The sequence below is a fragment of the Arachis ipaensis genome, chromosome B2 (assembly GCF_059453495.1).
Source record: "Arachis ipaensis isolate K30076 ecotype BB chromosome B2, ASM5945349v1, whole genome shotgun sequence".
NCBI lineage: Eukaryota > Viridiplantae > Streptophyta > Magnoliopsida > Fabales > Fabaceae > Arachis > Arachis ipaensis.
In genome coordinates, this window is record NC_142437.1 from 109,717,021 (window position 1) to 109,727,241 (window position 10,221).

The window sequence follows — 10,221 nt, forward strand, 5'->3', positions numbered from 1 at the left end:
AAAAGTTTATAAAAAATTTATATTAAATACATCGTGAAATCAATTTTTAATAGAAAGAGACACATAATTAATTAATACCAAAAAAGTTTTTTATTTTAAAATAATACAGATTGAATATTAAGCTTTTTTATTATACAACTGTTAATATGACATCATAAAATTATTTTTCTAAAAATACTTAGTTAATATAAAAAAAATACATAAATAATTATATATACATAACATTCATATATATTTTTTTAACAGTTTAATTTTTAGAATAAATAATTTTATAAATCTAATAAAGAGAACCAGAGCATCATGTAAAGAGAAATTTTAGCTAAAAATTATATATATAAGTGAATGTTAAAGAAAATAATTAAAAAAATTTCTTTGACAACTCATATATTATATATATGATCTATGATAAGACATTATAACATTCTTTGGTTTATGTTCCGTCGATTTTTAACAAATCGATGATGGTTCGATATTTAATGGTTTTGGAGTGAAATCTACTCTTTTTTTGCGAGTATCAATTTTCTAAAAGTGCATCAAAGACCTTCGAATTAGACCAAATTTAAAGAAAAGACTGAAAAACCATAAATAAAGCCTTTAAAAATAAATTTAACCGAATCTAAAATGATTTGTATTAAATTTAAATAGAGTAATAAAATGCCTTCGATTAGATCAAAGGACTTTGAATTCGAAAACAATAATTAATGCGAGAATATAAATTTGAACAAATAAATTAATTAATGTTGCTTGAAAGATAAATTTGCGAGAAAAGTAAAGTTTGCAGAAGATGTAAATGGAAAATAAAAACAAGTGGAAGGAATCCTACAGAAATTTGACTTGAAGCAGACTCAGAAAGTCACTGGGATGTGAGTGTGCGAGTAATTTCTGAAACGAAGTTCTAACCCCTATATCTTCGAGCCTTCATCTATTTATAGCCATTCTTTGACCGTTCAATTTGAAATGTAACTTCCATGTGCGTAAAAAACGTGAGTAACTGTTCCCGCTTTTTTTGCTTGACCATGTAACGACTGAAGAAGCAATCTTTGAAACTTGAGGTTTTCGATTTGCCTCTTTGACTAACTATAGCAGTCAAACTTCAAGTCAATATCAAAATGCCTTCCTCGATATAAAATTTTTTTCGAAAACATATGCTCGCTGACTTTCAAATAACTTCTTTTTTCGAAATTAATTATTTTCGACTAACTAGACTCCCCATACTCAATTAAGAGGTTGCGGGTTCGAGTCTTTTATCTAAGACGTACTCCGTACTCAGAGAGAATGAGAGAAGGAGAGAGCGGGAACGAGTGTTTGAGGGCGAAACACAGTGAGCATGGCGGCCATGCCGTCGGAAGAGATAAGGGGGAGAGTGTGGGTGGGGTGCATCCGGTGTCAAGGAGGGTTTTTCACGAGGGGGTTTTTCAAATCCTACAAAGATCTCCTTTAGAGATAAAGTCATTGGTCCAGAGAAATCGAAGGCGTTTGCACTTGCAGGATCTCTATCTGGGGATAGTATAGCCACGGTGGTGGGCAAGCAGGGCGATTCCCAACCTCCATGTGTAAACTTCACTGAAGAAGCCAAGCTTTGTTTGGCAGAGCCTTATCGAGAAGCTTTAGTGATTAAGGTTCTTGATAAAAATTATAGTTACACAGCTCTTTCACACAAGCTTCGGATGGTTTGGCGCATCAAAGGTGGCTTTGATCTGCTTGATGTGGGGTTTGGGTACTTCATGGTAAAATTCGATGCATGTGAAGATCGTGAGAAGGTCATGCTTGGTGGTCCGTGGTTGATTGAGGGGCACTATGTTGCTGTAAAACCGTGGGATATAGATTTTCGGCCATGTGAGCAATCCTTCGGGTCTACGCTTGTATGGGTTCGGATTTCGGGGCTCCCAATCTGGTGCTATCAGGAACAGGCCATGATGCGTATTGCTTCTGCAATAGGAGTTCCCATCAAAGTGGACTTAGCCACTAAATTGGCTGAGAGAGGACGATATGCCCGAGTATGTGTTCAAATAAATTTAGGACTGCTAGTGATCAAGCATATCATTGTGGAAGGCGTAACTCATGTAGTGGAGTATGAAAGTTTAAATTTAATTTGTAACTCTTGTGCACGTTATGGTCACGATATGGCACAGTGCTTGGGTAGAGACTCTAGGGAAGGAAAGAGTGTTGATTCCGATGCCACCAAGCCACGGGACGGTACAAAGGCAGTGCCACATCCTGAGACCAAAAGTCACAATTCAAATGAAGTAGAACCTAATGTGGTAGGTGGCGTTACTGGCGAGAATCCTGCATCGAATTTGCAAGAAGATTTGGAAGCTAATAATTTGGAAGGAAATAATGTTGAGGAGGCTTGCATGCATGATGAACCAAGCTGGGAGCAAGTTGTGAGGAAAGGTAAAACCAAGCTGGGTCAGAAGCAATCTAACAAGGTCCAAAGAGGCATTCAATCCAGAATCGATTCGGGTAGAGTAATCAGGCCCACCATTCACTTCTCTCACACGAATGGATCAAGCTCCTATCGTGCTAGGGTCGGGTCACGAGTCAAGGTCGGACACAGCGCTTCCCGTGCTGGTGAGACGTCGATCTCCTCAACCCGACACACCCCAGTGCCTTGCGGGTCCTCTCTCCGGAAACGACCAAGGCCGGGGTCCCTACAGAGCTCGCCAGTTGAGAAGAATGGAGGCACGGTGGTGGAAGCATCGTCATGTCTTCCTGCAACCGTGAAGGAGGGTGTTACCGTGGCGGTTCCATTGGAGAAGGAAGGCGCACTGCCGGCTGTTACTGCGTCGGTAAGCGGGATTAAGGAGATATTCCAGGGAGATCCGGCAAACCTGAAGGTCACGGGAGTCACTTCCGCTGGGCAAGCCTCGGTTTGAGGTTGGTGAAGCACTTTGATTTCCTTGTTTTATATTTTTATATTTTATATTATGGATAGTTTAAATATAATAGCTTGGAATATTAGGGGTGCGTCTAATAAGTTAGCCCGGGTGAATTGTAAAGAGCTGGTTAGGAAATTTAAACCTGTAATTTTTATTGTGGTTGAAACTCACTGTCCTTTTCAACACTTGAAAATGTTCTGGGAAAGACTTGGTTATCACCCTATTGGTATAGTGGAGGCGTCAGGACACAAGGGGGGTATTTGGTTCCTTTCTGTAATACAGGGTGTTCACTGCAAATGGGTTGATGCTTTCGATCAGTGTGTTACAGTTCAGGTTCAGGTAAATAATGTGATTTGGAGGTGCAGTGGTATCTATGGTAGTCCTCAATTTAACACCAGAGTTTTGCTATGGGATTATCTTGTTACTCAGTCTTCGTCTTTCTGCGGGCCATGGATTGTTCTTGGTGATTTTAATGAAGTACTATTCTCTCATGAATCTAAGGGTTGCCTCTTCTCGAGTCATCATGCAGATCGGCTTGCTGCCTCTCTAGGGGATAGTAATCTGTTTGACTTGAAGACTATTGGAAGACAATTTTCTTGGTACAGAAGGGTTAAAAATGGTGTTGAGGTGGCGAAAAAACTTGACCGGGTTTGTATCAATAGTGGCTGGCTATCTCTATTTCCAGAGGCTTACGCAGAAATTTTAAATAGGCTTCAATCTGATCATTGTCCTATCCTAGTACGCTGTACAGGTCGTCCCCAACCGAAAAAGAATAGACCTTTTCGGTTTATTGCAGCTTGGGCAACTCATCCGGGGTACAGAAATATTGTGAACCAGTCATGGCAGGCTGGCTACAGAGAGATGCACGGCAAGCTTTCAGAAGTGCAGAAGAACTCTTTGGAGTTTAATTCTAAAGTGTTCGGCAATATTTTCGTTAGGAAATGCAAATTGGAGAGACAGATTAATTTCCTTCAGAAGCGACTTGAAGTAATGGAAGATTTGTCTATGCGGCAAAAAGAAAAACAGCTGATTGAGGAATTTAATAACACGCTTGTGCAGGAGGAACTTCTATGGTTTCAAAAATCCAGAGAGCAGTGGGTAAAATTTGGGGATAGAAATACCAAGTTCTTTCATGTCCAGACTCTTGTGCGGAGAAAGCATAATAAGATTCATGGTCTCTTTCTTCAAGATGGGGTGTGGGAAACGGACCCGGATGTCCTTAGAAGGGAAGCTGAATCCTTCTATAAATGCCTATTCTGCCAGTCGGAGGATGTAGACTTAAGTTGTCTTGGTGATGTGCCACTGCCTTCCCTGAATGATGAAGCCTGTTGTAGCCTCACAGCGCCAGTTACTCTGGAAGAAGTTAAGTCGGCTGTTTTCAGTATGCATTCTTTTAAGGCACCGGGCCCTGATGGGTTTCAGGCTTTCTTCTTTAAAGAATACTGGAAGATTGTTGGTTTTGATGTTTGGACTATGGTTCGTCATGCGTTCTCTGGTTTGGATATGGATCCAAGGATGATGGAAACTTTTGTGGTTCTTATTCCGAAGGTAGAAAACCCGATTTCCATGAAGGATTTCCGACCAATTAGTCTCTGTAATGTGGTTTACAAAGTTATAACGAAGGTCCTGGTCAATAGACTTCGTCCCCATCTCAAAGAGATTATTGGGCCCCTTCAAGGAGGGTTTATCCCGGGGAGAGGAACCCCTGACAACATCATTGTAGCACAAGAGGTTCTCCATTTCATGAAGAAGACAAAGTCAAAGAAAGGCACCCTGGCCTTTAAGATTATTTGGAGAAAGCGTACGATAGAGTGGATTGGGGATTTCTAAAACAAACCCTGGTGAGTTTTGGCTTTCCTCCTCCGACAGTCAATCTGATTATGCGTTGTGTCACTGCTTCCTCACTGTCTATCCTCTGGAATGGGGATAGATTAAATAGCTTTACTCCGAGCAGGGGGTCTTAGGCAAGGAGATCCTATATCACCGTATCTGTTTGTGTTGTGTATGGAGCGATTGTCCTGTTCTATTAATCAGCAAGTTGATAAGGGCGTGTGGAAGCCAGTTGCGGTTTCTAGAGGGGGTCCAAAAATTTCTCATTTGATGTTTGCCGATGATTTGCTTCTTTTCTGTAAAGCTGAAAAACAGCAAGTTCAAACTGTAATGGTAGCTTTGGAAAATTTCTGCAGAGCCTCTGGGATGAAGGTTAATGTGGAAAATCTAAAGCGCTATGCTCCAAGAATGTTTCAGCGACAAGAAAAGAGATTTTCACTGGAGTCTCCTCCATCAGATTCGTTCAGAACTTGGGCAAGTATTTAGGGGTGAACCTTAATCACTCTCGGGTGACATGCGCAACTTTCAACGATGTTTTGGACAAGATTCGGGGAAGGCTAGCCAGCTGGAAAGGAAGATTGCTTAATAAGGCAGGCAGACTCTGTTTGCTCAACTCGGTAGTGACTGCGATTCCTACTTATCGCATGCAAGTATCTCTCTTCCCTAAAGGGGTAACTAATAAGATAGAATCCATGATGCGAAACTTTCTATGGAAGGGTCAAGCTGATGGTAGAGGCCTGAATCTAGTTAACTGGAAAGTGTTGGTCACTCCTAAGAAGTTTGGAGGTCTGGGAATTAGAGATCCCTTTTGTGCCAATATTGCTCTTCTTGGAAAACTAGTTTGGCAACTTTTTCACCATCCCAACAAGTTATGGGTTCAACTGTTGACGGAGAAATACCATTATTCTAAGGATGATTGTTTTAGTCGGTCTCGAGGAAGTGGATCTTATGTTTGGAAGAGTATATGTCAAGCTTGGGATATCCTAAAGGAAGGTTTTAGTCGGTGCATTGGGGATTTGGAACAGAACTTTTGGTTTTCAAAATGGAGAAGAGAGGGGCGACTGTGTCAGGAGATGGATTATGTTCACATTTCTGATTCGGATCTCAGGATCTTGGACCTTTGGTCATCTGGACAGTGGAACCTTGAGAATATCTATTCTCCTCTGAATCAGTCTCTGCAGAGCAACATTAATTCTTACAACCCAGATGTTCAAGCTGGTTCAGAGGTCGGTTGGTGTTGGACTGGTGCGGCCTCAAAGGTTTATGATGCTCATAGTGGTTCTTTATGGCTCAGTAAGAAGATGTTTAGTTGGGAGGATAGGGGTAATTGGCTTTGGCTTTGGCGTCAACATGTTCCGGAAAAGCACAAATTTTTGGCCTGGCTATGTCTTCGGGAGGCTCTTCCTACTGCTGCATTTCGTTTTAGAAGGGGCATTTCGCACACGGATAGCTGTCCACGATGTTTCTCAAGTCAGGAGTCGGTTTTACATTGTATTCGGGATTGTCCAAAAGCCCAACTTGTTTGGCAAGCTTTAGGGATCTCCGATCAACCAGTGGATTTGATGAGTTGGTTCTTACATAATAGCAAACAGCGCCCCTTTAGATTCTTTTCTGGTCTCTGGTGGATTTGGTGTTCGAGAAACAACGAGATCTTTCATCCTCACGAGCATTGGACCACAAACAAGGTGATTGGTATGGCTTTGTCCTTAGAAAAGGAGCTCCGAAATATTTTTGAGTTGCAACGACTATCTATCCCCTCAACCATTAGTGGCTCTTGGATTCCCCCCTCAACGGGTACCTTTAAGATTAATTGTGATGCTAGCTATCCTGGCAGTGGTGCCCGAGTTGGTTTTGCTTGTGTTAGCAGAGATTGGAAGGGAAGGTGGCAACGAGGCTGTCTGGGAACAATTGAGAGTCGTAGCATTTTGCAAGGAGAGTTGTTTGCTATTTGGAGAGGCTTTCTTTTAGCATGGGACTCGGGACAAAGAGACATTATATGTGAGACAGACTGTGTGGAGGCTTTTACTATTGTCAATAATTTACAAGATTGCTCTGGGTTTACTGATCCTTTGGTGTTAAAAATCCGAGATATCATGTCTTGGAAATGGCGTACTGATCTTCGGTTGATCTTGAGAGATGCAAATACAGTAGCAGACATCATGGCAAAGACTGCAATGAGGACTATTTCTCTCCAAGTGGAGCTTCCATTGCCTTGGAAGGAGTTTGAGAGTAGTATTCAGCGGGACTGCCTTTCTTAAGCAGTTTCTTGTTTTTTTTCTTTCTTAGTTTTTGTTTATTTTTCTTTTAAGTCACCAAAAAAAAAATCTCGCTTAACTGATCGATTAAACCAAGAGACTGGTTTTATTGTTGTGTTGCTTCGTCATTAACACTAAAAGGGGTGAAATTAAAAGTTTCTTAATTCAAATATTATTATTATAACACTCGACTAAATATATATATAGGGAATTTTTTTAAAGTATTAATTAGAGATATGTTATTGTATATAAGTTTTTATGTTTGCGATAGTTATATAATGTGTTGAAAAAAAATAGTAATTTGATGTCTTAAGATTTTAAAAAGTGTTGATACCTTAAAATTTTAATTTCTATTGAAGTATTTTTATATTGTGTTTTCTTGTTCTTCTCGATAGGGAAAAACTTCCCACAATAGCCTAACATAATGAATATTGAGATTATATTTTATTTTATTAAAATTCAACTTGTTAATCATAACTACTAAAGAGGGATCCATTAATAAAGTGACAAATATTCTGGAGAATAATAACATAAAGGATCTTGCTAGGGAGACAATGGATTATTTGTACAATGTGTACAATGGGTTATTGAGTTACAAAATGAACATCTCTCATATACTATCTAGAATAACCATTCGAGTACTAGAGATAATAAACATCTTCCCAAAAGCTTAAACTGATTTTGGGGTTCACCAAAGATCAAACTCTTGACCTTTCGGATCTAGCGCTCTAATACTATGTCATGATACCACTCATCCCAAAAGCTCCAGCTGATGAAAAAAGGTAACACTAATAGTTATATCTCTAATACTCCATAAACCTTCATTGTACACATTATATAAATATTCTATTGACTCCTCAAACTTTTTCTAACATAAAATGCTAGAGAACGAAATTATATGTTGAATCACAAGCAAAATAATAGGGGTTGAAGTTTTTGTTCAATACAATTAATTAACGCAATAGAATGATCAAAGGAGAGCGACACAGGGGATTAGGAAAATATAGGGCGGAATAAAGTTAGGCAACCATGATATCATGGAAAAAATCTAATAAGGATTTAGAATTAAGAAAAATACCAATAATTAGAGTGTGAATTATTTATATTTTTTGTGGATAATTTATCGAAAGATATATTGAAAAAGAAATTATTTTATATATTTAAATGGATAAGGCAGACAAATGATATATTTGTCACGTAAAGAGAGGATTGAGAAAATTTACTTATTTGTTTTCATCCAATATACTACGAAAGAAGGAATATTAAACAATAATAAAAGAGATGAATCGAATGCGGTTAAAAAACAAAGAGATTTTTGTGGAAAAGACTAAATATAGGAGGAAGGTGGATATTAAAAAAAAAAATAAAAAAGATGAAGATAACAAGAGATATATAGAAAAGAGTAGAATTGAACGTGGATAAAATTATGTACCAAAAGTGGTTGGTTTGAAAAGCATGTAAAAGGCAGAATCAGTAACAAATCCATACAAAAATGGATGGACAAAGAAGGTAGCACTCTCAGTGGAAGAAGAAAATTTTTATCTGGCTACAGAAGAGCGTTATTGGGGAGACTATGGCTGCCATAGATTTTTTTATGTTGACGAAAAAAGTACGAAAGGAATGGCCTCATGTAGTATAGGTTCGAGAGCTGGGAGCGTACAAAACTTTATTGACTTTTGATAGCTTGTTCAATATAGAAGAGACACTTGCATACAAAATGAGTAACCTCTCAAATATTTGTTAGTGTATGGAGGTGGGAAGAAAATGAATGAAGTGAAAGTCAGAGGATATTGTTGGACTGCTTTGGTGTTTCGTTACGTGCTTGGTCAGTGGACACATTCCAATCAATTGGATGTCAGGGGGGAGGGGTTTGGTAAAATTTGACGAAGCTACTGAATCACGCAAAACTTTTAGTTCGGAGAGGGTACAAATTGATACATGTTTCTTCGAAGTTATTCATGAATGGATTCACATCACCATAGACACAAGTGGATTCGATGTATTTGTTAAGGAGCTGGGAGGAGAGGGATATGGATCAAAGTGCTTCTCCGAGATGGACTTTGGAGTAGGTTCTAGTGGTGCAATAGCAAAATGAAGGTTTGTTTTGGAACACGATAACAACAATATTGAAGCACAGAGAGAACTGTTGAGGTTGGGTTGGATACGACATCGAAGATGGTGGCATAGGTGACACGGGAGGAAGAACATGACAAGGGCGGAAAGGTCATTGACATTGAAAATTTAGATGAATGGCATAATAGTTTTTCAAAAAAGAAAATGACTAAACATATGATAAAAATGACAGTTATGAAAAGTGATGATTCTATATGATCTCATTCAATTAGTGATGATGTCGTATCTGAAAAAATGTTAACTTGGGATTATAGGGAGAGAAAGCATGGGGTGACTGATTTGGTAAAACTAAATTCTAATAGAAGATGTTTAATTAAATGAGAGAATGCCCAACAAAATAGTTCAACATAATCAAGGAGGGAAGAGGGGTGTTGTGGACCCAAAAAAAAAGTCCAATTGATGAAGATGAGCTTGGATCTTGGGCGGATTGGGTAAACATACTCACGATAAGACAAGATGCATTGGCCACAGGTAGGGGAGTTCCAACTATTGTTGATGGAAGCGGTGTTGTCCAAGACGACGGTGATGTGGCTGTGATGTGCGATGGTGATTACATTGTTATGCGGATCCACAGGACTTCATTGACGGCTGTAGTGGGAGGCAATGAAAAGGAGGATGCGAACTTAAAGGAGAGGGGTGTGGATGGTTCTGGAATTCGGAAAGGTGTTGTTGATGTAGTAAATCATGTCAGGGACGATGAGAATGGCATAGGAGCGGTAGGCAAGGGAGAAAGACGAACAACAATGAGAGGCGGTGGTTGTGATGAGATTTGTATGGAGCAAGATGGCGCTGAAGATAGTGTAGATCATAGGTTCATGATGAAGCCAATGAACAACACAGCGCCAGTGATGAGGTTGATGGAGATGCTGGGTGAAATCCAAGAAGGACGGCAGCGAGGAACACAATAAAATTACAGCAACTGGTATAGGAATAATGAGTACTTCAGACGAAAAGACTAATAAGATGATCTTGATGTCTGATATAGATGCCAATAATATCAGAGACGGTGGGGGGGGGGGACAATAACTAGGAAGGAGTTGGAAAAATTGAAAGAAATTTGTTGTTGATGGGAGCGTGAAAAGGATCATTGGAACAAATTTGACGAGAGGTGATGAAGCAGAGGA

At 39.3% G+C, this 10,221-nt stretch overlaps 1 protein-coding gene across 1 annotated transcript; it reads left to right on the forward strand.

Annotated features, from left to right (window-relative positions):
* Positions 1 to 1,275: 1,275 nt before the first annotated feature.
* Positions 1,276 to 10,005, forward strand: LOC148575190 (uncharacterized). The gene is made up of 6 exons (XM_088506096.1): positions 1,276 to 1,369; positions 1,489 to 2,870; positions 3,162 to 3,218; positions 3,381 to 3,889; positions 8,795 to 9,033; positions 9,569 to 10,005. Exons 1-6 carry the CDS (start codon positions 1,276 to 1,278, stop codon positions 10,003 to 10,005), a joined length of 2,718 nt encoding a protein of 905 aa, XP_088362222.1.
* The last annotated feature ends 216 nt before the right edge of the window (positions 10,006 to 10,221 follow it).

Bases quoted from the DNA above. Each gene is read 5' to 3' on its own strand.
- LOC148575190 (XM_088506096.1), top strand. From the start codon at position 1,276: ATGAGAGAAGGAGAGAGCGGGAACGAGTGTTTGAGGGCGAAACACAGT. The intron at 1,370-1,488 runs GTGGGGTGCATC...TTGCACTTGCAG, and splicing joins AGATAAGGGGGAGAGTGTGG to GATCTCTATCTGGGGATAGT. The intron at 3,890-8,794 runs GCAAAAAGAAAA...GTGCTTGGTCAG, and splicing joins ATGGAAGATTTGTCTATGCG to TGGACACATTCCAATCAATT.